The sequence below is a fragment of the Balearica regulorum genome, chromosome 4 (genome assembly GCF_011004875.1).
Source record: "Balearica regulorum gibbericeps isolate bBalReg1 chromosome 4, bBalReg1.pri, whole genome shotgun sequence".
Lineage (NCBI taxonomy): Eukaryota > Metazoa > Chordata > Aves > Gruiformes > Gruidae > Balearica > Balearica regulorum.
Window position 1 is genome coordinate 56,564,599 of NC_046187.1, and position 26,337 is coordinate 56,590,935.

The 26,337-nt window shown below is 40.8% G+C and overlaps 1 protein-coding gene and 1 long non-coding RNA gene across 9 annotated transcripts in view; one reads left to right on the forward strand and one right to left on the reverse strand.

Moving 5' to 3' along the window:
• Window positions 1-340: 340 nt before the first annotated feature.
• Window positions 341-20,344, reverse strand: LOC142601763 (uncharacterized). 7 transcript variants are annotated; one of them, XR_012835374.1, is made up of 6 exons: window positions 20,230-20,344; window positions 13,323-13,486; window positions 9,361-11,589; window positions 3,423-4,844; window positions 1,509-1,633; window positions 341-627 (listed from the first exon to the last, which is right to left on the reverse strand). It is a non-coding gene; the product is annotated as an uncharacterized LOC142601763 (long non-coding RNA). The 7 variants fall into 7 exon arrangements; XR_012835373.1 differs by lacking the exon at window positions 20,230-20,344 and adding an exon at window positions 18,767-20,208; XR_012835376.1 differs by lacking the exon at window positions 20,230-20,344 and having other exon boundaries at window positions 9,361-10,997; window positions 11,453-11,589; window positions 13,323-20,208.
• The window catches only part of PDS5A (PDS5 cohesin associated factor A), an 85,372-nt gene continuing 79,377 nt past the window's right edge, over window positions 20,343-26,337 (forward strand). The window contains exons 1-2 of one of the 2 annotated variants that reach the window (XM_075752281.1): window positions 20,343-20,611; window positions 21,427-21,597. In XM_075752281.1, the coding sequence (XP_075608396.1) occupies window positions 20,585-20,611; window positions 21,427-21,597 (198 nt within the window). In that variant the 5' untranslated portion in view covers window positions 20,343-20,584. The remainder of the gene's footprint in view (window positions 20,612-21,426; window positions 21,598-26,337) is intronic. The other variant, XM_075752283.1, reaches the window with a different exon arrangement.

Sequence of the window (26,337 nt, forward strand, 5' to 3'; positions counted from 1 at the left end):
GTCAGGCTGTCGGCGGGACCCCGTCTCTGGCGTCGGCCGGGGGCTCGCTGGCACCACCCCCCGCCGCCAAGGGCTAATTTCAGAAGGGAAAGAGGAAGAAACTCGGGAGTGAGGGTGCTGCCTTCTGCCAGCTAAGGGCCGGGCCGGCCCTCCCCACCTTTGCCAGTGGTTACCGATAAAACCTGACCGCCGGTACAGCTTCACGTGCTCACCTTGCGAAAGGGTAACTGCTGCACCGGTATGGGGAAACTGGTGTGCAAAGACAGACCTTGCCTGCAGAGGGCATGTTCCTGGCTACAGGGCGTAGGTGAGTTCAGCAAACACTTGGAGATCACAGACGTCGAGAAGAGTATAGTGAAATCTATTAGCCATGTAGTGACAGGTTTCAAACTTGTAACAAAAACAAAAAGTTTAATTTCTGGTGCCGCTGCCATGTTTTAACTAAATTTCTAGCGTCGCAGCAGAAGAGTCCAGAGTCGTCGTAAAGTCCAGAACGACGCAGCAGATCTTGCGGGCTGATGCTGGAGGGGAAATGGTACGTAACAGGCAGACGAGATCCAAGAGTTTTTAAGGAAGATGAGGAGAGTGGTGGGATCTGGCATCGGTGATTGCAGTGGAGGTTATGAGCTGCAACAGGAGAACAGAGGACCAACTGATTAGGAGAGGGCTTCATTATCTGCAACAAGCAATGGCTATTTGATGGAGATGGACAATGGAAGATCATGGAAAGATGAAAGGGGAGAGAGACATGCTTCTGACAGAGATGATGATAAGCAGCTGTTAAATTGGAACTACTGTGAAGCCATAATGATGGGAGCTAGGCACCTGAATAAGTTTTGAATTTATTAACACAAGAAAAGGGGCAAAGGTCTTAAAAATAATTTAAAAAACCCAAACACACAAAATGAGGAGGTTCTACTGGGAAACTTTTCTGTCATTTTTATAGAAGTTTGTTGATCTGAGAAATTTCACAGTCAACAAGTGAGCATTAACATATAATTGGAAAATTACTGATTAATTTTACCCATTACCAATTTCTAAGAATTTCTTCATTGCATAGCCACAGGCATCTTTGTCGGCTCTTGTCTCCCTGCCTGCCTGAGCAAGACAACAGGCAGGGTCTCCACTTCTTCCTGCTTGTTCACCTGATTCCCTGGAGGAGATTGGTGCCTTCCCACGCTCCATTGTCTTGAGGTACCATCCCCACCATCTGTATTCAGCCACCCCCTATCAGGGCACAATGCCTCAGGAGGACATTGGCTGGAGGTATTCCACTGTGATCTTCCCATGGAACAGAAGCAATGATGCTCCTGTGAAAGGGGAAAAGCATTGTATGTGTCCTCCCAGGGGAGCGAGGTGGTCTCCCAGCCGTAAGGTCTCTCACATTGTGATTCGTCCCATTCAGGGACAAGGAGGCATCCCTGAGCCTCATTTGTCCTTCATTTTCCTTCAAAGAAGAAAGCAGAAGTGACCTGTAGCAGACTACTAAAGTACTGCATATTTAGCACCTGATCTTCCATGCTTCACAAGAAAGACCACAAAGTCCGGGCCAGCTTTGTGTCTCAGTCACTTGCATTCCCACTGCTGCTTCATTCTGGGGCCTGGAGATTCTCCCTCTGCCACGGGGAACAACCTGTTTGCATTAGAGATGTAACTTCAGTTTTAATGCCAATAAAGAATAAGCAACTGCAAAAATAATAGCTGGTTTTAAGGTGAACTAATTATGCATGGGTAGCTCACTACAGTTGTGAAAACTGCAGGAGGGTGCTCAGAGTAATTTCTCTAGAGCTTGTGGAGATCACAGTCCCAAAGTGCTGCTGTTTTGGTAGCACAGCAACTGAAAAGCAAACAGTTTTTATATGTAGGATTGTATATATTTTGCAATAATGTTAGAATTTTGAAATTAGCATCCAAAGCATTTAATGTTTTAGGAATTAAACTGACTTAGGCATTGATAATTTGCCTGTCACTTTGCTATTTCAGTGCTTATCTTGTAGTTATATGGCATGCAATATTTAAATAAACAAGGACAAACATTTACATTTGTACTACAATATGTAAAGCATATACATACTCATCCACAGGATGTGCTGGTAAATTTAAAAAAAAAAATATTCGATACACTGATATTGTCCAAAAATCTGGAGGAAAAGCCTTGATCAGAATTTGTGTCTGTGTGTGGTGTCAAGTGATGGTTTCATGCATGTACTAGGAACTGTTTCCTTACTCCATGTGTTCAGTGTCTGGACAAGTATGAGAAACAAAATCATTTTTCTTTAAGGGTGTGATGCTGGTAATGTGTTAATCATGCGTTTGGAAAAATAGGTCACGTAAATTCCAGTCTAATGACTGTGTCTTTATATTTTGAAGGTTGCCAAAAAAGAGGAAGAGAGACGTTTTCAGTACACTCCAGTCTGATAGCCTCCATTAAACTGCATTGCTCGTGGGGTGTTGCTCCTGGCACTTGATGCATGAAACTATGTTGTCCTTTGCCAGATGTACATATTACAGTATTTGACACCATGAAAATGCCAGACTGATTTGGGTACTGGCAGATTTCTCACTACTGCAGTTAACACTTTAAATAGGAAGGATTTTGGTATCTAGATAATTCTAATCACTGTAATAGCAGTTCTTTCAAGTATGTGTATTTTTTTTTTCATTTTTCAAACATAACACAATAATCACCTATTATCTGCTATTGTTTTGGAGGTGGCTTTTTCATTCCTTTGTCTCTCCTTATGTCTACAATTGGCTTGTTTTTACTTGGAGTGGCTTGAGCATACTGCATGTAATCTGTGCTGTTTGGCTCAAGTGTTTGGTCTTCACTGAATGCTTTAACAACAGATTTTCCATTTCAGTTTCTACAATGCTGCCTTCTCAAAGTAAAAATACTTTACTATGTTCTTGCTCATGTTATAACTCACATTAAAATAGTATTATTACTAGAGTTGGGCCATAAAACCAAGGAAATGTCCGTCCCTTTTCATGTTTCTGATTATATACAGCCTAAGCAAATTGTGCTTTCCTTTCTTCTACGCTCAAATTGTCTTTGAGAGCATATAATTTAAAAAGATTACAAAAATTGCAAAAATAATTTGCAGCTAATCTTTTGCTTTGACAAACATTCAGGTGTGGCAAGAAAGACATGTTTAACTTTGTCAGTTTTAAAGACTTATTTTTACTTACGGTAGTATTGAATATACAATAATAAATACTGTAGGAAAATGCCTGAGAAATTAGGGTGCATTAAAAATTCATGCCTGCCTGCAGTAAATCTGAAATAAGTTATCATTCCAGGAACTTAAGGTTTTTGTCATTATTCAGAATTTTACTTTGGACCATTAATATATACAGTCAAAGCCCCAAATTATCATGGGTTTTTCCATCCTTCTGAAAGGAGAGATGAAAAGAGCCCTCACCTAGTTCCTGCAGAAAACATTTTCATAAAAGTTGATTCAGTCCCTCCGTACTATAACCTTTCCTCTTCCTAAGGAGCCTTCCACATTCTGATGCCAGCTTTAGGTTTCATTTACCACTGGGGAAATAAAAAGTGTTAGCTTCCCCTCCCCACCTTTTTTTAATGGTTTTACCTTAATGCTGATTTAAGATGTTTAACTTGGCTTCTTGGAATGTCAGTGTCTCCAGTTAATATTACTTTGTCCATGATCTTAGAGTTTGTGTTCCTACAAAAGATAACTCTTTCCTCAGCCAGAATTTGATTTCCAAACTAGGAATTTAATTCCTTAAGTAAAAAAAAAAAAAGGGGGGGGGGGCATGAGGGAGGATTGAAGCTTTATAAAAATAAATGTTTGCAGAATAAGTCAGATAACTGTTTCTTCTCCTCCACCCCTCTCCAGATTTAAGTCAAATGCATAGTGAATTGCAGTGGTTTATCTCCATAAAGGAACTCCACATCTGGCTTCTATACTTCAAGTATATTCATCTTCTGTTCCATATAGCTATAAATTCTGTAGTTAATTGTAGAAACAGGTTGGTATGACTGCAGTAATGTTAGTTAATTCACATATACATTTTTTCATTCCAAATAGTAAATTTTTACTACACCTATGTTAAAATAATGCATTAATTCCCTTTACACAGGGTTCTATTTCAGCGTTATTTTGAATGGAAAAAAATAGTATTGAGAAGCTGCAAAAATCTAGATCATGGCGTAATTTTTGCTCCACTGAAGACAATAGCAAAAGTTCTGCTGGTTTCAACAGGATCACATTTTTAGGTCAGCAGGCCACACTAATTCCAGCATTATCACTAATGAATTGAGAAGTTACTTAACAAATCAGTACTTTGATTCACCTAGCCATCAGTAAACTATCAAAGGAGTTTATAAGGTTACTTCTGAACATTAATAGTTGTAGATTTTCAAATTCATGTTTAAAGGCATTCTAAAGCAGCATATTACTAGTCTTCATTTAAAGTATTGTACTTTAATGAGATATTCCAAATATACTGCAGAACAGAAATAAAATTTGCTTATTATATGTAATACACTAAACATCACCAGAATATGCAAACTACAAAGATGCTTGGGTTTTTGGAAAGCAGATGCAGAGAGATGATAACAATAAATGCCGTAATCCAAGAAGTAAAGAATTATCCCTAATTGTATTTTCTCTGCAGGCAAAGAATGAGGTCATGCTTACATATCTGACAGAAGCCACACTGCTACAAGGACCTTCTGAATTTGGAATAAGCTCACACTTCAGTTTTGATTTGTGGTGAATCTGATTCCTGTATTGGATGTTCTCTGCTATGCTTTTTTTTTTATCAATCTGATGTGTCAAATTTAATGGATATCAAAAATCCATTCTGATCTGTTTAAACTGCAGAAAGAAAAAACAAATGCTGCTTAATATGCCTCCTTGGCACATGATAAAAACTAATAAGCTGACTTTCACTGTAACTGTCATGTTTTTATCTGTTGAATATCATTACCTTTATTTTTAAAAACTGCATTGATACTATCCCATAGCAAATTTAATATCAGAGATCTTAGAGATCAGTGCATTTAAGACATGATCTAAGAACAAGGCTAGCAGTAAAACTGCGTATCTGTATTATTTAAAAAAAATCAGATTTAATTTATATCACTGCAGTAATTAGACCAAGCTTAACAGAAAAATAAAAGAATAATGTTTGACAGTTCTGTAACTTTTACCATCCCAAAAATATCTTGTCAAAAAAACCCCAAAACCATGGGGGATCCACTTTATACATCAATTAGCTGAGACCACTTCTCAATCAAAATGCAAATACCACAGAGTAGGTTAACAGACATCAATATACTATCCAGTTGAAATTGTAGGAACCCCGCAAGGAAGGTACTGTTATCTGAACTGGAATTTGACCTGGTTGCAGAAGTTTACTTAACGGTTTTTACAAAACAACTGTTGTATGCTGATCAACAAAGAGGACATTTCCAAGAAACAGTATCATTAATGGCCTCCATTCATTGGTAAAGCCAGAGCTGTAAGAACAAAACTGCCCCAGGACAGAAAATCTCCAGGTTTCCCATCTGCAAGGTAAGTTAAGAGGACAGCCACAGCTGCAGAAGAAATTGCACTGATTTTGAACTGGGCTAAAATTTTCTAGGTTAAGACAGAACTAACATCATTCAAGAATTTGCAGTGAGACTTCAGCATTTTATTTTCTTGGGTAGCTGAGCTTCTCCTGGGATAACTTATGAAGAGTCAAGTCCCTAACATAAATGATAGCTATCAAACCTAAATCATCCTACGCTGGACTTTGTCTTCACTAAGAAAAATGGGACAGAGACAGAAAGGGAAAGAAGTTTGTTTCTTTTAGTTGGAACAATGTCAGATTATATATATTAGAGGGTTTATTATATATATTAGAGGGTTTATTAATCTTAAGTTCCTACCTGTTTACCTTCACCACAATAGCATGTAAAAATTACAAACTACCTTGCTTGTCTTTCTGGTTTTCAGCTGGAATAGAGCTAATTTTCAGAAGAAGCTGGGAGGGGTCACAGCCAGGACAGCTGACCCAAACTAGCCAAAGGGGTATTCCATACCATGTGACATCATGCTCGGTATATAAAGAGGGTTGGCCAGGGAGGAGGGATCGCTGCTCGGAATGGGCTGGGTATCAGGGATGAGCAAATTGCATTGTGTATCACCTGCTTTGTATAGTCTTCTATTAGGGGTGAGTGAGCGGCCACATGGTGATCAGCTGCTGGCTGGAGCTAAACCATGACAGTCCTTTTTGGCGCCCAATGTGGGGCTCAAAGGGTTGAGATAACAACCGATCTGACCAGAGCATGTTAAAACCAAAGTTGTTATATGCATTTATATTAGTTAAACAGTCGCTGCTCACAATGATGTTTTGTTTGTTCACATGGTTGGGTTATGTAAACCCTTACTTGCTGCATGTACTCCCTGCAGTGATGTTTATCACCTCTGGGAGAGGGGTCAGGATTCTAATTTTGCTGAACAGTGTAATATCGATTTACAATATGATAACATCACTGGTCATGAGGTTAAGCTGGTATTTGTATGTTGCATTGCTGTCATGTCTGTACCTTGAATGACATCTCTTGGAATTTATTAATAATTGCACCTGATCTATGGTGAAGATGGGGGAGGTGATACTTTCTCCTGCTCTTTCACCTCCCCTTTCTCCTTCAAGCTGGTTACAGAAGCTTTTGAGAATTTCTAATATCTTTGGGATGTTCAAGTCAGCATGCTCTTATTGCTATGTCACCTGTATGTGTTTCAGGTCTTGTTTAGAGTTGCGAACAGTTGTTTTAAGAATACCACCCAGAGATCTTCTCCAAGGCCAGATGGGTAGCATGGCATGTGGGAGAATATGGGCAGGTATCTAGAGACCTTCTCACCTCCAATGGTTTGGAACTTCACTGCCAAACAACTACAGGACCCTGATGAAGTGATAGACTATTTGGAAGGAAAATGCTGTGGCTATTCCAAAGAGGCACAACTCACCACACTGTGCTGGGCTCTGGCCACTATCTACTGCTCAGTAGTAGGCAGCACCCTCAGGGGGAAGAAAGGGAAAACAGACCAACAGGCACTGCAGCTACTCCTTTCCCGGTGACATGCAGCACAGCTGAACCAAAAAACCAACCTGTACTGATATCAGCTGCCCCTATACAGAAGAAGAAATACACAAAAAAATCAGTTCGCTTAGTAAGGGATGACGATGACCATCATGAGAATAGGAGAAAGAGGCAGAACCAGAGATAATCACCTGATCCCTGTCCCTGAGTGAGCTGCGAGGTATGTGAAAAAATTTCAGCTGCCATCATTATCTGGCTGCTGCAATGCTGGGATAAGCCTGGAATTAGACGGTACGGAGGCCAAGCAGCTGGGATCCCTGTCTAGGGAAGGGGGCATTGACAAGGTGATTAGGAAAAAGACACAAGCCCTCAGGCTCTGGAGGCAACTTCTGTCAGGTGTGAGGGAAAGGTATCCCTTCAGTGAAGATGTTGTAGGTCGGCCAGGCAAGTGGACCACCATGGAGAGAGGTATTCAATATCTGAGGGAATTAGCTGTGCAGGAGATGGTTTATTATGACCCAGACAATGCGCAATTACCCACAGATCCAGATGAAGTCCAGTGCACATGACCCATGTGACAGAAGTTTGTATGGAGCGCACCATCATCGTATGCCAACTCATTGGCAGTAATGGACTGGAAAGATGAAGAGGCAACAAGGGTGGATAAAGTGGCTGGCCAACTCTGGCAATACAAAGAAATCTCTTCCTCCCTCGTCTCACCTGTGGAGAAACTGTCCTGGAAGGTCCAGCAACTCAAAGAGAAAATGTCCTATTCTCCACTTGTATGGACCAGTATCCCAGCTATTAGGAGCAAGCCTTCCTCTGCTCAAGAGAGGATATGGAGGGTGCGCACCACAAGGCACCCTGTGGTTTTACCTACATGACCACAGAGAGGACATGAGGAAGTGGGATGGAAAACCAGCCTCGACCCTAGAGGCACAAGTACGTGAGTTGCAAGGAAAAACAATCTCGAGAGGGGATTCTCCCAGGAGAAATGCCACTCCAGTTTCCAGCAGGCAGTTCTCCAGAGTGGAAGGCCTACTCATACATATGATCCTCTTGAAGCTGCGAGGGGACACAGCCAGGACAGCTGACCCAAACTAGCCAAAGGGGTATTCTATACCATATGATGTCATGCTTAGTATATAAAGGGGACTGGCTGGGGAGGAGGGATTGCTGCTTGGGGCCAGGCTGGGCATTGGGGATGAGCAAATTGCACTCTGTATCACTTGCTTTGTATATTCATTTATTAGTGGTGGTGTTGTTACTTTCCTCTTCTTTGCTGTCCCAGTAAACTGTCCTTATCCCAAAGCACGAGTTTTACCTTCTTCTTCTGATTCTCCTCCCCATCCCACCGGGGTGGGGCAGGAGGAGTGAGTAAGCAGCCCTGTGGTACTTGGTTGCTGGCTGGGGCTGAACGATAACACCCGTATCAGGATTTTATCACGTTAAAGTATTTTGTATTACCTAAAGTAACTTTTCCTTAGAGAAAAACAGATGCTTTTCCTCAAATATATGAATTCCCAGGTTCACTTAATGGGACCAACTCATGCTGAGATGCAGAATTAAATACTTGAGAACAAACCATTTATTGAAAAAGTTAATTTGACATTATAAAGAAAAGAAAAAATCTGTTATTGTTTTCTTTTGACTATGTACTATTATTTCAACTAAAATTCTGGCTTCTTTTAGTCTATATGTTTTCATATTTTATGTGTTTTGTGATGTTAAAGATTATCAGTCCATTTCACCTTACTAAACTTCTGGAAAAAATCATTAAAACTCTTCAGTAATTCTAAATACAACCTAGTATTTTCATTCTCCTGGAAGTTTTGGGATGTCTGTTGTTTGCTCCAAATTTTAAATGTGAAAACATTGGACCTTGCTGTGGAATAGAATTTCTTAGCTAATGTTAAGTACAAGCCTGAATTTTAGGCAAATTTCAGTCATCTGTTAATGTCACTTCAATGAACAAATGCTTTTACCTGCCAAGACAGACTCTACTCCATTGTCTGTACAATTCATTTACCAGAAGTTAATTGCCTGCCAATCACAAATGATTTACGAATCCGTTTACCTCCCAGTGACTGACCTTCAATTAACAGAAGATTTAAAAAAATATAAAAATCTATTTCATTTATTTCCTCAAAGAGCTTCATAGAGGCCTTATTTCCAAGTACAGATCCTATCCAGACCTCCGTATTTTACAAAATTTTCTGATACCACAATTCAATGGCTTCAAAATCCTACGACATACAAATATCTTGCAGATATCCTGCTTAGTGTCAATTTTCCTCACTCACCATTTGTTACACAAAAAGTGGTCAGCTACAGCAATCCTTGTGCTTGACCTCCATCATGAACGTCTGCAAATTACTCCAACTGCTTCTAAAAATAAATTAGGAAACTTGTTATGGTCTAAACCCACTAGCACTAATTTATGAATTAAATTTCACTGACTAGTTTCTAAACTTGAATAACTTGTATGCTGCGTATCTTATGCTGCAACAAGAAGCCAAGGAGATGGGGGAAGGGAGTAGGGAGCGATGTGCATTTAAAAACAGCTGTATAGACTTTTTTTTTAAGGAAATCCTTTGTTCAGTATGTCATTCTTTGCAACTGTCACATGATAGAAGCTAATTATTTAGATAGGAAACTGACTCCATGGCGGTTGCAACTGAATGGGGAACAAGGCCTTCTTTTGCTTTCCTGTAAATTCTTCCCCCCTTCCCCCCCCCCTTAAAATCCACCTATCACTTCTACTTTTTAACATTTAACACCCTCTGTCACTGGAAATGGGGCCACATTCTTTCCCAGTGAATACCACCAGCAACAAAAGAAACTCAAATTTAGAAAGCTGCAGGCAGCTAAGGACCACCTTACAGTTTCAGAGACATAAACCAAGAGTCATTCCTTGTAACAGGACAATCCACAGTTTCCAATTTATTTGAGGACTAAGTAAAAATTAGTTAGCTCAGACCCGCCAAATTCATGCCAAGTCCAGAGAACAAGGGAGTCAGATCTTAAGACAAGCTCCACTCCACCCTGCCCTAGCTCATGATATTCAGACTGGTATCTGTAACCAGCTTTAGTTCACACACACAATTCAGGATGGAGGAGAGGTGGTGTAATCTGGTGGAGCCCCAGGTGGCTCTGGGCCCATCTGGAATAGACAACCTATTAAAAACCAAAACAAAACAGTTGATAGAACCAGCATGAAAACACATTTAAGCTTTCTTCAAATAGATGATCAATCACTAAACTCTTTCAATTACTTTATTCCTCTGTTTACATTCCCCAAAACCTGGAAGAAAGAACACACTAACTTAAAAGAACATTGAAACATGAGCAGTTCATATTTTCTATGTAATTCCTCAATTTCTGAGCTATGATTTCTTCCTCTGTGCAGTGGTGATAGTTAGGAGAAAACAATGTTTATCTCAAAAGCACTTATGAATTTTACCTTTCCATCAGTGTTTGTTATGAACTTGCCTATTTTCTATGTACGAAATATAAACTATATATACTACACAGTGCTGAAGAGTAGAAAGTGAAAGGGTTAAATACTCAGCAGAAGAATGAATTGTGAGTTTTTCCCTCATCCATACACGTTGATAATTATTTTCCTCAGCAGCATTATGCAGATTATGACTCTGATGACTCTTAAAGGCGTATGTTTTGGGACTGTCCTAATTGTTGCTGGTTATCTATCTACTTCCCAAATTCAGCAGTGATCAAACACACATACAAGTAAACCCCTATTCGGATTATGTTTAAAGCTACTATCAGGAATAAAATGGAAAACAAACACCACTTCCATACTTTAAGCTTGTTTCATCTACCTGTCAACACTCTACACCATCAGGTTCACTCCTTTGTGCATGGCAGGTTGTGTCACTCCCAAGCGCAACTGCAGCCACTGTCACATATACGTTCTCCCCTGAGCTCCCAATAAATTTTGAAGTATCTCTCCAGCTGACCTGGAACTCCCTCTCATATGTAAAAAGGGGGCAAAAGAAATCCCCAACAATCTCCTTTATAACTTTGGATTTTAATAGTATGCTCTGTTGTTTAAAAATCTTCTTGCAAGTTTGTTCAGCTAGTTTTAGAAAAGATTAGTTTTGTAGCTTCCAAATATGCAAAGCCAAAATTGAATTCGAAAGGAGCCTTTATATTTACTTTATATTAAGTAAATATGAACTGTAGGTGTAACTAGTTTTAAGATATATAACAGAACATTCAATCATATTGTTCTCAGAATTTGGCTTCTCCAGTTCAGCTTGAATTTGGCAAAATTGTACTTACCGACCACAAATAACTATATTTAAAATATACTTGCAATTAACTCCGAGCTATTTATTTCACCTTCTATCTCTCCATTTTTTGTTTGCTCACCTCAAACTCCCAAATGCTTGGGCAGCTGCAGATTTTCTACAACGTGTTCATCTTTAATCCTTCCCATTTCTCCTGTTCATTCATACCTTTTCTTATGTTCTTGTTTCTCATATCCAGCAATGGGCCAAGGGACAAACCTTTTAGAAAGGAACCCAGAGACAAACACCAAAATAAGGGTTTGGTAAGACAGACTAAATATTACTGCAAATTTGCTTAAATTCAGGAAACTATAAAGCCCTTGGGGTTTTTTATTCATAGATTGTGTCAGCATTTGTGTACTTCCTTTAGTGTTATTTCTTACTTGCTGTATGAAGCAATTTCCTTAGGAAGTTTAAGGACCTATGGCTAGATAAAGTTTTTCTCCCCTAGAAGTTACATTTTTCTATTCTCTCTTACTATATTCAGAATCTGATAGACTTATCAACCTATTTTTTTCATTTACATCTTTTTTACTGTGAAGCTGTGTGAGAGAACATATTGTTACAATTTTTGAAGCAAGGATATGAGCCTAACAGTGCACCCAGGCAGTGTCAAGCTAAATGATACTGAAAATGGATGAAAAAAATGGTTCACTCAAGTTTTCTTCTCCATGTGCTGGATTAGAGGTGGCTGCTAAGCTGATCTTGAAGGAAGTTTAAAAAATATTGATTAAATATAGATCAATGGCATTCTATAAGCATAAACTGAGTACATCTAAAGTAGTGATTTAAATGTTCATACACTGGCTAAAAGTCTTTGTCTGCCTTTTTAATGGTCTCAGATAAAGGAAGTTTATAATTTCAGCATGCACTTTCCTGAAAATATAAATGACTGGGTATAAGTATGCAGTGTCTAGAAGATAAAAAGAATAGTACAGAGTACTACAACTACACAGTAGAGAGATATACTTAAGAAAGCAAGTGTTTATGTGCTTGATACAGTGTAGTTTTAGCATATTACACAGGGTACACATGAGCTGCCTTGCCAAATTCACATAGGATATAAATAGTAGTATTAGATGTTGGTGAAATTGTAAGTGGATATGTATCAGTCTACTCTACAGCCAGTAATCCCTCTGCTGGCATTTAATATCATCACCTTCAGCCATCACTCCACCATCATGGACTTTTTTATATTCCATCATGGAGAATTTTTGGCTAGAAATCTGACTATTGTGAACACAGCTTCTGTATTACTAAGCATTCATGCTTGTCAAGACTACGCTTTTCTCATTTCTCTATTTGCTCTTGCCTTGTCTAACCTACTTCTGGCTTTGTCTACTCAATACCTGATATTCTGTCCTCTAGACACCAAGTACCTGTTGCTTTGTTAAGTACCCATTCAAGTACTGGTTCAAATGACCTTAGTTACTTTCTCTGCTGCCACATATCCCAAATTTAGGAAAATCTTTTGCAGATACTCAGTGCTCCCTGCTGCTGGATCACTATGTTGTCAATGAGCTCCTCTGTCATGCTGGCTGATGACCTGTATGGATGCAAACATCCAGTGCATTTACTGAAAAAGAATTGTAAGGATAAAGTGACCAGAGCTGTACAATCTAAAGAAATAATTTTATTTTGTAAATTCAAATGCAAATTGTTCTTTACAAGGGATTGAAATTCCAACTTTCATATTCAAGTTCTGAAATGGTGTACTGGTGTAACATTTTAATGATTATCCCCTCAAGCCGTTCACAAAACACATTGATTGAATCATCATTAGTTGCTTTCCTAGCAGCATAAACCTGTATAATCAATATATTTCCTGACATTGTTCAAAGGCAAATTGTAATGATTCTATTGCTCACAGAGTCATACCCAAACACTTTGATGCTTCCCTGAGCTTGATAAATGCAACCCCTTTTTAAGCCTCTGAATAGTACACCACATACCTATCCATCATTGTGAAATGACCCCATCATTACAGTACAGCTCTGAGACTGCATATCCATTCATCAAACGTCTGTCTTTGACCATAATGGTAAATTCCAAGTTCATATTCATTTGTAAAGTTTCATATCATCCTTTTCTTTACTGCAAACAGCAGACATTTTATCTGTGAAAGAACTAGGAACAGCATCACAAATACAATTGATACTTTTCACAGAGCCTCTTCATCAGAATTTGTTAGTACCACACATCATCTCATTTTTTCCACAGAGCGTAGGACAGTTCTCATCTACTAGGGCAGAGGGAGAGACACGGCTCATACTGCCTTCCCTCCAGTAGGTAGCTGCCATGGGCTAAATATATTACCAAACTTTCTCAATTTCCTTGGTGGTATTTCCTCTAAGCAGTCCCATACACTCAGAAATTCCCCAAATCTGCCGCCTTCTTTGAAAAAATATCAAGCAAACATGAAGAACCATATGCTATTGTTACAACTGCAGGTAACTGCACATTCCCTTGCAGCCTGGCTGGGGGGAAAAAAAAAAAAATCCAGGCAGAACTTTACAGAATGGAAAAGCTGAATTTGAAATGGACTCCTTATAAGTGACCTTCGGCTGACAACATAATGCTCGTTGTCACAACCTCTTCTGCTGTGCAGCAAGTAATAGAGAGCCAATAAGAGGCTAATGAAAACTACAGGCTATTCTTGAATGTGCCATAAATAAAATAACTTTACTTAATTAATAAAAATAGAATATAAGCTAACTTCATGCTTAATGGTCTAGCTACAGAGACTGTTCATAAATTCAGTTACCCAGGATCAAATTTATCCAATCAGAACCTGTCCAATAGAAACCAGGAAAATTTGAAGAATAGTTGATTCATCCATGGCTTCCCTTATAAAAGCCTGAAAGAAAATTCACCTCAAAAAGTAGAAAGATTTGACTGGTGAAATGCTTAAGTTTTGCTGTAGCAACTTGGGAATGTGAATTCTGAGAAATTATTGATAGCGACAGGAAGAAAATTGAAGCTTTTGAGATGTGGTGCAAGCAAAGACCCTTGCATATATCCTGGGCAGAAAAGATGATAAATGCTCATATTAAATATATTATTGGAGAAAAGTAGATTTGGTTGTCAGAAATGAATAGGTGTAAATGTATGTGCTTTGGACACATCAGGAGTAGAGATGGAAATAACCTTGAGAATGTAATTATGGAGTGAATGGTGACAAGTCATCATAATAGAGAGCAGCTAGAAAGGAGGTGGATAGATGGCACACAGTAGGCTGCTGGGACTTCAGTTTCTGAATGCTCAAAACTAGCAGCGGTCAAGGAGGCTTCTAAAATTTCTCCTATGAAATCACCAATATGCAGGTGCCAATAAATTGATTTTACTTCACTTGCAAGCAAAGGAAACATGCAATTGTTCTGTCAATACAGTATTTTGTAAATTACAAGTGTATTCGCAAGTATACAGTTTTTCACAATGGCTTAAATATATTGACAATGACAATCCTTGTCATTTCTGAACGTGCCTGGTACCACAAAAGTCCGGTGGCAAGTATAGCTGCCCTATCTCCAAGTATAGCTCAGAATAAGGACATTTTCAGACAGCACAGGAGAAAGCCCTCCTTACTTAAACCAGAACAAAATAACATTTAGACAGATTATGGCCAGAAACCAGTTTCAAAGGAGTCTATCATCCATACAGTATTCGGTCCTTCCCTTTATTCAGAACTGGTAGTACTCCATAAAAAGTCAGTGAGTCTCTCCTCTTTTCCAAGGAAGCCCTTTGTCTCCAGCTGATTGTCTTTGTGAGACAATAAACACAAGTCCTTCTCCACCCTTTTATGGATTTTGTTTTGTCAGTGTAGATCATGCGCGACACATAGAAGTCCCTATTTTCAGGACAAAACATGTTGCCTGGTCTATTCTTAGATGAGAGTAATTTCACTGCAAATACCCTCTGGAATGGGACACCTTTTGGAGTTCTTTCATTATGGCAATGCACACTGTGAAGAAATGCACCTTTGACTCAGGTGAGCATAACAACTGTTCTCAATTTACAGCAGCTGTAAAAAAACATCACTTCTTTTATAAAAATAGGTAGTTAAAACAATTAGGTGCTGTTATCAAAGATATGTTACACTGCAAAGTTTAATTAGAAACCTCAAGGATATCTCTGAAAATCCAGTGCAGCAAACTTAGAGGCTATGATTTTAACTGGAGGAGCTCTGTGCAACTGCATGTGTGAGAGAATCAACAGATGAATAAAGAGGAAAGACGATCGGAAACAAGGACTAACACCAAAGTCCAAAAGCTAAGAGAGAAAGCTTTTGTGCAAAACAGGATAAAAAGAAATTATTTTCCAAGGTTTGATTTTTACGGAGTTCAGAGGAACCAGTGTGTTGCAATAAAAAAATTACTATCATTGAAAAAATAAATAGGCTTTCATGGGGTGGTGGGGGGGGAACATTCATGATTAGGAAGCAGCCTGCCAGAAAACAACCTGCTAGATATAAAAACCTGGCTAAATGATAGACTTGAAAACAAGTAATTAAGCTTTTCTTCCCCCCCTCCTGACCTATTTGACTGTGACTTAAAACATTTAATAGTGAAGGACCACGCTCCACCGCCTGGTTCTGCAAAGCAGGAACTTTCAAGAGCATAGCTATTATTAGGAAGACAAGTGTTTTCCTAACCCACCAGATAGGATTTCTTACTTGTCTGCCCAGCTGACTGACAGATAGGACTTATTCTGCAGTTCATGACACACTGTTGTGTCCTGATACAACTGTTTAGTTCTTGATCATTATTACGCTTATCCACGCTTACTGTACTAACAAAGACCTGAGGACAACCATTAAGCTGTTCCTGGAAAGATGTGCGCATAGCTTAATTTAATCAACATGAATTAAGGGATTTTCTGTGCTTAAAGTAATCACTCCATACTCTCTTCTGTTCCACCTGAAAGCTGTTTTGTTCCGAAAATCTCGTGCTGCATTATTTCCCTTGGCAGTAAAAACACCACATTCTTCTTTTCTTGGTACTTTCCTCTAATCATCTCCTGACATGATGCAGAGAAAGAAGCACCCCACAAGACTGCCCCACAGGAGTGCTCAGCACCCTGTATTTCAGTCTGCTTATATATTACACTTGTAATGGTAATCTAAATTATATTACTAAACAAACAACAAATGGATTGGAATAAATACATTCTAATAATAATAACAGGAGTAAAAGTAAATAAATTCAAACATAAAGTTGTCCAGGTAGGGACTCAATAAAATCTGGGTAAAGACTAAAGGACTGGGTCTTATTATTAGACAGAGCCATCCATTAAAACTCAAGGGATCATGTGAACCTGGCTACAGCTGTACAAGAAGCAGAGTCCAAGTCAGATCTCAACTGCTTGCTGAAATTAGAAGGGTGAAGGTCAAACAAGCAAAGGCAATAAACCAGACACCAGCAGCTGTAATCATATCTGTGAGCAGATTTCAGGACTATTCAGATTAAGAGTACGACAGGTCAGATTATCTGAAGCTTTTATGTTAGCACATTCTGAAAATGCCATGTATATATTCAAGCTAATTGGCAGTTAAGTGTTCATTCATACCTCCCTTAATTGGGTGTGATATCAGAACCACACGCTTTGTTTTAGCCTTTTAGAATTTCAAATGGTGCAGAAGTAGAAGAAATCCTGCTGCTTCTCTTCTGAGAAAAGATGGACCATTGCCTAATCTTCTCATGATTACAGAATTTGCACCTATACTCCTCTTTAAACCACTCTGATCACGATTTATCTTAAGACTCATTCAAAACACCATATATCTGACCAACAACATCTAAATTAATGGCTACCCTAAAAGCGCTCTGACTTTTTTATGAAACTTTCTAATTTTATACTAGTACGCTGGCAAAACACTCCCGCTGTGAACCCAGGGTATGTCAGCAAGGTTGTGTCGATACCAGAACCTGCAGTCAGACAGCAAATTATATCCAGAATGGAACAGGCTGCCAGTAGAAACTGCACCTACATTTAATGGCTAAGGACTCCCAACAACAATCATACTGAGGGGTGGTCAAAATTTTCATATTGCAGACTAATCCTTACCTGTGAAAGCAGAAATCTCCTGTGAACCTCTCCTAGATACTCAGCTTTCTACTGAGGTATTTCAGGACTTTTTCTGTGTTATACTACAGATATGAAATCCTGAGAATCAAGAATCTTCAAACACTGCTCCACAGTAATTGCTAACTTCACTGAAGTTTGCAAGAAGATAGAGAGATCTTGATCTGCAACCAAGAGTACTCCAGTGTACAGCTTCACAAACAATTTGCTCAAGATGAAATAAAATTTTAATTAAACAAGCAAACTTTGCCTGGCACTTTATAGTGAAATCTTTGAAGTGCCACATCTAACTACACGTTAGTTACAGTGTACAGATGCCTTAGAATGCAAGAGTTTATCTTCAGTGGAACAGTGACTAGAAGTGCATGCTAGTGGATCTGCACTGTGTTTGTCCTTAACTTATACTAAACGTTGTGGGAGTATAGCCCTCTACCTTTCATTCTTATTCCTACTTCATGACCTGTTGTATAAAAATTTCTAGGTAAAGGTGGTGTCAGTTTGTGGAAAAACTTGTAACCACAAGGTTACAAGAAAACATTATGATGTTGTAGGTCATATTAATGATACACATTAAACACCACTTTTCAATAACAATAAAACACTACTTGAAAATAAACATTAAAAACCAGGAAGTTCAGAGACTTAGGTGAAATTTCTAAAATATGACACCTATAATACTTCAATTCTGCCCAAAGAGAAGCCTGCCTAACATCTTCCTAGCTTTATGCTTGGGTCATGAAAAACCCTCAGCAAAGTTCACTTCAAATTTATTTCTTGCATCATTTTTACTAACTTACATTCTCTCTTTTTCTATTTCAACTGAAGATAGCTCATACAGGTTTTTGATAAATATTTCCTATTTTCAGTTACAGAATAATCTTCCAGTTGTTGTTTCTGATTTATTGTGTTAATACAAGTGTATTAAAAATAACATATCTACACAAAATTAATTGCTTATATTAGTCATTTGATTTGGGAAGCAAAGTACCTAATGTAACAAATGTAAGGAAAAAAACCCTCCAAATTCATTAAAAGTATAATAGTTCTGACAGTACACATTATTTTATTGACAACAAATATGAGTTGATAGCTAGTCTGAGTACTTCAGCTGTAATGCAAATCTAAATGGCTGCTAAAGTTTGAAATGGGAAAAAGATTAAACGCTTTGTTGAGTTAGCTGGCTTTATTAAACCAGCACAACCTTGTTAAAACTGAATTGTGTATCCCACTCTTACGGTCACCTGTCCATTGTGAATGCCCCAATGCATCGATCCTTAAGCCTGGAGAGAATCATTTTATCTAAGCCTGTACTCACAGCCAGATTTAAACGCCTTTTCTGGTGGCACCCTTCTAGATTTCCAGATCAGTGTTTGAGATCTCCTAAGCGTTCCTTGCAATTCTCAGTCATTTTCACTGTAATCCTTCTGAGCTGGTTTCATAGAGGCTATGGACATTCAAGGCTTTAACTCCCCTAGGGCAACATGGCAGGGAGAAAAGGAACACAGATGTAGGAGAGAAATTTCCTACTCACACGCTATTACACCATAAGTACCTGAGAGCTCCTCAGCCTTTGTACGTTTTCCTCCCACACCTTGTAAATCTGGAAGCATACTTCACCATTCTCTTACTTACACCTTTCCCATCCCCTCACCCTCCTGCATTTTTCCTGCACGCCTGGCAGGCCATGCCAGCCCCTCCGCTGCACCCAGCAAGGCCCCAGTGACACACGTGCAGCCTCTGTGGAGAAACCCGTCCCTCCACACAGACTGGTCCTACCCTCCTGCCTTTCATTTGCTCTACAGAAAATTCATTAGAGATTTTAAAAACTGAGAAGAATGATAGTTTCAGGTGGTTCGAGTAACCAAGAATAGTCAGTTGAAGACCTTAAATTACTCTTGATCAGTTAAAAGTCATCATTCAGTTGTCACGTGCCTTCTCTGAGCAGGGCGGGCATCTGGAAAACACCTTCTAGCCATCCATACTTAAAACATGCAGGGCACATAATGCAGATTCAAAACAGACAGATATATCCCACTTTGCTACTGACTTTCCAGACATACCCCATCTCTTAGAAATATGAAAGAATATTAAATTACAAAGACATTTTACATGGAAGGATTTCCTGAGTTAGCTGGCAAGGGCTCCTTCAGTCTGCATATTCAAGTTTCTCCTTAAGATTTATAACTAAATTAACGTTTGAGAAACTCAGCTGCCAACAACAAGGAAGAAAAATTTGGACATCGATGCGTGGATACTGTTCTTCCCCCAATCTGTCTGAAGAAGGGCTATTTATTCTCACCTGCCACCGCACTCTCCATACCACCCCACACACCGTTTCCCCCCCGTTTTCTTATTTATCACGCCAACCAGGCCTCACCACCGGCACCAGCTGCCTGAGGGACCGGCCAGACGAGCCCGCGCAGCCATAAGCAGCCCAGCTCCATGAGGAAGCACAAACATGTCTCTCCCCCCCCCCCCTCCCCCCCGCCGCACACGGCGCTGCCGCCCTGCAGCCGGGAGCCCGCCGGCCCCCTCCCCAGCAATCCCGGCAGCCGGCCCCCCACCGCCCAGGCCTCGCCCTCGGAGCTGGCCGTTGCCCTCCGCCGCCCAGGAGGCGAGCCCCGCGGGATCGGGGCCCGGCCGGAGAGCAGCCCTCAGGCCGCGACCTGGCCGCTCCGGGGGTTTTGGCGCCAAGCGGGAGGCAGCGCTGCGGCGGCCGTGCCCGGTACTGCCCGCTGCCGCCGCCCTGCGCGGGGCTCGGCGGGGTACGAGACTTACTGGCCGGCCTCGCCCCTGCCCCGGGGCTGGGGCTGGGGGATCCTGGCTGGGCGGCGCTGCGGGCCCGAAGGCGGGCGGGCAGGGGGGCGGCGCGGAGCCTCCTCCCGGGCTGTTCTTCCCCGGCCGGACGGAGAGCGGCACTGTGTCCCCGCGGCGCACGCTCCGCCGGAGCCTCCCCCTCTCCCCAGCCGCCGCCGCCGCTGCCGCCACCGAGCAGCCTCCCCCTCCCCCCACCCCTCCCCGAGCAGGAGCCGCCGCCGCACCGCGGAGCAGGGAGGCGGCGGGAGCAGCCAAGGCAGCGGCCGGCGGGGGTGGCGGCAGAGCGGTGAGGACCACCCGGCACGGAGGCTACTCAATGCTGCACCTTCCGGAGCTGCATGAGGTAAAGGCGGCTCCGGGTCCCGCTTCCCTCCGTCCCCGCTCCCCCCCTCCCCGTCGCCCGCGGCCGGCGGGGGTGTGTGCGCGCCGAGCCGGGGGGTGGGGGGGCTCTTTGTGGGCTCGGCCGGGTGCGGGGCGGCGGGGCGAGGAGGGGCTGCGGGGCGAGGGGCTGAGGGGACATGAAGTTGCGGGAACAAATGGAAAGTGGAGAATGGCCTGGCCCCCTCCCCAGGGGGGCTTCCGCCGCCGCGGGGGGGGCGGGCGAGGGGCTCGGCGCCGGGCGGGGGGGCCGGTGGGGGTGTTTTGTTTGTGCTGGCCGCCGCCTCCCTCCCTCCCTCCCCCTCTCCTGTTGGTTTCTCTGCCTCCTGATAGTTTTGAGGCCTAACTGTTTAGGCCTCGTCTCCCGGCTCCGGGGCCGGTGTGCCGGCTCTGAACCCCCCCACCCCGGGGCCGGGAATTGCACCCCACGGCCCCCGCCTCGGGCCGTGACGGGCTCTCGGCCCCGGGTCATCCTTCGATCGAGCCCGAAATTTCATTGTAAAATCGTCGGCTCTGAACTAACAGTGTTGGGCTGGAGCAGCCCCGCAATGAAAGGAGGCGCCGGAGGGGAATGGAGGGGCTGGAGTTGTGGGGAGCGGCGGCGGGCCAGGCCTCGCTCCAGCGCCGCCCGGGGCGGGGGGATGCGGCGGGGGCAGCGGCGGGGGGGCGCAGCCGGCGGGGTGATAACCGGGGCCTTCTGCGAAATTGAGGGTGAGAAATGGAAAAAGAGGGTTAGAAAGTCGTTTCCATTCTGCTGAACTTTTGTTTTCTGACCGATAGAGGCCGGTAGAGGACTGTGGAGAAGGAAAGTTTATAACCAGCAGCACCAGGATGGACTTCCCTGCTACCCAACCAAAACCTGCTGCCGATGGTAAAATCATCTACTATCCTCCTGGAGTGAAGGAGATTACGGACAAAATTACCAACGATGAGGTGGTTAAACGGTTAAAGGTGAGCAATCCTGACCGCCATCCCCTTCCCTGCAACTTTTGCTTCTTAAGGTAAACATTTCATTATGGGAAAGGAGGACTGCCAGAAAGCTGTTTCCTTGTCATAGTTGAAATGTCTCCTCCTTGCCTGCAGACCTTTATGGGAATACCACTTCCTTGCTTTTCCGTAAAAGAGGAGTAATTTTTGTAATTCATGAACTCTTGCAAGTTCTCTCAAAGCCAGAGTTAATACATTGAATTGCTTATTTGTATGTAAAGTACGTGCACAGTTTTGGGGAGAGGTCTGAAGTGGAATCATAAGTAATGCAGGATATATTCCTGAAAAAGATTAATTTGTGGAGTTTGTAGATGGAATTTTGAAATTGTTTCATATGTAAAACCTGCCTCAGATTTTGCAATTTGATATAATACGTATAGTTTCTTTCATATTCAGTATAACTGGTGCTTGGCTGTATTTTCATAAGCAAAAGGGATTGTTAGAAAAGCACCTTCTCTGCTTGCTTGACAGCATCCTGGGGAACTGTGAGGCTTATCTCTGTTTTTATTTTTTAATACCTTTTTCCACTGGAAACATGAAATGTTACAGTGATATAGTAGTACTATTTCTTAACTCTGTGCTGAAAATGGAGAATAAAGTTGAGCATTGATCAAATATTGGCACAGCTGGTTGGTTAACGCCATGGTCTTTGGACCAGAAAGTTGTTGTAACCTGGGATTTGGTCCTGTGCCCAGGGTGGAGATGTAGTAATCATTTTTTAGAGATCAGAAATATTCTCTCATTTGATGATCTGTTTCCCATCACAACAGTGACTACACAAAGACTGAAAAATAGAAGTCATGGTCTTGGCTAGTCAGTTTGTACATCAAAAAATGTCTTACCTATAAACGTGAAGAGAATGTAGGCTTCGTGCTTTGCTTTCAAAGCAGCAAGGCACATGTCAGTTGTTTCTTTGAAAATGAGCCTTGTTGTCCAATTACAGTTTTGAAAATTGAGTGGACAAGCCTGGCATAGTATTTTCAAAACTGCAGTGGAATATTGCCAGTTGCGGGAGAAGATCCTAGAGTTTTGATTGTTTGGACAGAGACTTTGAATCAAAGTGTGTGGAATGGGGAGGAGTGCAGTTTTGAGGTGCCCATTGAGATGGGTATTTTGTTTTGTCCCAGTTGGAGAACTTGCAATGGTAGCTTACCATTTCTAGAAAATAGGAATAACAGAATTTCAGGGTCATGCATATATATTTTGCTGAGTTCACATGTGTGTGTTGGACATAGTTTTCAGGCTAAGAGCAGGGGTTTTTTTTGGTCATTTTTTTTATAAACTACTGTTAAAGAATTCAGGTGACCTCAAGATGGTAGACTAAGTTTAAGTGGGAACAAATACTTTGCTAGTGTACCTACCATCACTGAAACAATAGAGGAAGATTTTTCTTATTTTATTGGTACTGCTTAATCTGAGTTTGAGGAATTTTTTTTTGTCAGATATTGGCTTTACTGAAGCATCAAGAAAATTGGAAGTAGAACTAAACCAACAAGTATTTTTTTCTTTATGTTTTTCTGTAGACATATATGTAATCTTTATTTATGAAATCCAAATCCTTGTATCAACTAGGTTTATAGAAACAAATTCACTTTGGCATATGGAATATGATGATGATGCAGTGCTTGAGATGAAAATGATTGAAGAAGTTTAGTTCAATTGAAAGATAACTTTCCACAACTTTAAATATGACTTAATGTTAAAAGCCAGCTTTAGTAGAATGTACAAATTCAGGCATGAATCAGTCCTTGAAACTGCAAGCTTTTTGCTGCCTTCTTGGCCATGCATGATCTGAGGATGCTCTGTGTGTCTCTTGGAGAAGATGTGTGTGTAACTTGGTGTTTTGACCACCAGGCTTTGAGTCAGTTCCTGCAAGTTTTTGTCCTTTTAGCTTATTGAAGTCATGGTTAACTTAATTGGTTACAAATTTGTGTCCTTATTAGCAACTTTTCTGATATCACTTCTGTATTTTTGTGTCCAGACCTCTTCTCGTAATGAAGGCTTTTCTTATTATTGGAACTTGAGACGTTCTGGGCACCTGTCCCAGAGTGCCTGAGCAGCAGCTTTTGTGCCAAGGACTTTTAGAAAGAATGTTTTTCTATCCTTTCCCTCCTTCTGCTTGGGGTTGTGGGTAATAAAATGTAGGCCAGATTAATTTACAGTGTTTTGATATATCTGTATGATAACATTAGCACTGTCCTGAAAATGGAAGCATTGAGAATTTTAAAATCAACATGTACCTTCTGAGCGATGTTCTGAAGGAACAGCCTCTGGATTGCATATGTATGATGAATGAAACACCAGTTCAGGTGCCTGATGGAGTCAGAGGTGGTTTCTGGTGTGTTGGATTACATTGATGCGTTGGTGCCTTGTTGGCGTGGCATAGTATGTGATGTATAATTTCAGCTATTAAAGAAATGATTTTAACTGTGATGTGCTATGGCTGGGGACAAGTGTCCATTTAATAGATCCAATTAAGTTTAACCAAACTAGGCAGCTAGTGTTCAGCAGAGAGTTGAGGCTTACTGTACTTTGCCTGCAAAATGATTTATTTTTTTTCTAATGTTTCTCTTTACAGTGCAGCTGTTCAAGTTATAGTGATTGGTTTCAGGACTGTAAGTCAAATGTAAATTTAGTAAGGCTTGTGGGGAGATGTGATAACTTTTATTTAACCAAGCAATAGAAGTGGAAAACAACAAATAATTCTAAGGCACCCAAGTAGTCCTTCAGTTCCAAAATCAAGCCAGCATCTAAATACAAGTTGAGAACAATTTTACTAGCAAAATTATATTTTTCTCATAAGATAGTTGAAGGTTGAAAAAGTTTTTTTTTAGAAATTCAGCATTGGCTTTGCTGCAAAGCTTCTCTATGACTATTGAATTTTTTTCAAAATTGACTGTATTTTACTGCCTTGTCAAACTCTAGACTTACTTTGTTGTCAGTAAACTATTAAATCTCAGATATAACTTTCTTTGGTCACAGGAGAATATTTTGATGTCATTGTATATAAACCATGTCATCATTATGAGTAAGATTAAGAGTAGTTTACTTAATTGTCAGATATACTAAAAATAACCCCATAAATCCAAAATGCGTAGAGTTTCTCGGAGACTGACTTAAATGGCTTTTGTAGGCAAAGCCAGAACTGCCACCAAAAGAAGCGGGTGTCTCTGCTGCTTGTCCCAACCTCTGTTCTGTACTTTCTCTACAAGCATTTTGTTTTGCAGCATGCCAAAACAGATAGGTGAACAGATCTGGGTTAAAACTTAGGAGGAAAAAAAAAAAAAACCAAACCCCGAAAAAACCAAACCAAACCCCAAACTTGGGTTAATTTTAGTCTGAATACTTTTTTTGCCTGATTTATCATGAGGGCTCACAAATTGTGCTGGCACAGGGGGGAAAGCAAGTTCTTTCTGTGGCAGTCTGCCTTAGAGTGTTGAAGGAAATTCAGAGCTGATTTGAATGTGAAAGTTTGCAAATGTTGTATTTTGAGATAGAGATGGGGACTTTTGCATTGTTTCTGCAAAACTACCTCATCTGCTAGATTTTTAAGTAAAAGAAATAGTGCATCATGACAAATTCAGATACAGCTTTATACCACCAACTATACAGTTTGGTAAAGTGTATGACAAGTCTGTAGAAAAAAGGAAAATGTTTGTAGTGCAGTGTTTTATTTTACCTATAGATATCAATGTAATCAACACCGATCCATAAAATCTGTAAAAAGCACATGTAATCAGACACTAAAGATACAAAAATACCAAAAAAAAAAAGGAAGTTTCTGAAACCTTCCAGAGGAAAAGGAGCGATAATTTAGTTTCAGCACAGAGATTTTTAACAAAGGTTTAAGGCAGCGTGAAAACCTGTCCTTGTGAAATTCAGAGTTTTATACATGAGAATTTGATGGCAGTGTAGTTCTTTATCATAGCTGGGGTTAGTATTCTGTTTTCTGGGGGTTTTTATTTTGTTTTGGGAGTGATTTTTCCTTTTGTTTTCAATCAGTCCAGTAGTCTTGTTGCTTTTTCCGTGGTGACAGTCTGGCAAGGCATTTTCTGTGAAAGTTTCTTTTGTTTTCCACACACCCCCCCCCCCCTTCCACCCTTCTCCTCAATTCTCCCCCTGCCACCCCACCCGAAGGGCTAGCTTGTGATAGTCCGGAGGACTTAGCACTCCTCGTGTGCCTTGAAGTCTTCCTTATCTTGTCCCATGGCATTTCTTAGTTATCTGATATGCATTTGTGCCAGAGTGAAACAAACACTCCCGCCTTCCCGTTATCTTTCTGCATGTTCCTCTGGTTATTAGATGTTGGCCTCTTTGTAGTTGGGCCTGATGTGCCTTTATCTCTGGAAGATGATCCTTGTATCACTAGAAATAGTTAATGCTAATAATTTATCATATTATGCACAGGTGGTTTTTTAGGCATCTGTTACAATATTTTAAAATTGAGAAAGGTTGGGGTTTTGCTACTTACATGTTTTGGAGTAGATTGGAGGTATGTGAGAAGAAAAAAAAAAGTTACTCTTTACTCACCCTGATATTTCTACTAGTTAATGGCCACTCTCTGAGACTGTGTAGGTAGATGGACCTTTGATCTGACCTGGCTATGCTAAGTAGTTATTTTTGTAGGAAACTAAAAAATATAAATTGGAGTATCACCTGGGAGAAGAAAATCTATTTTATATTGTCACACACTAGAATTTGGTA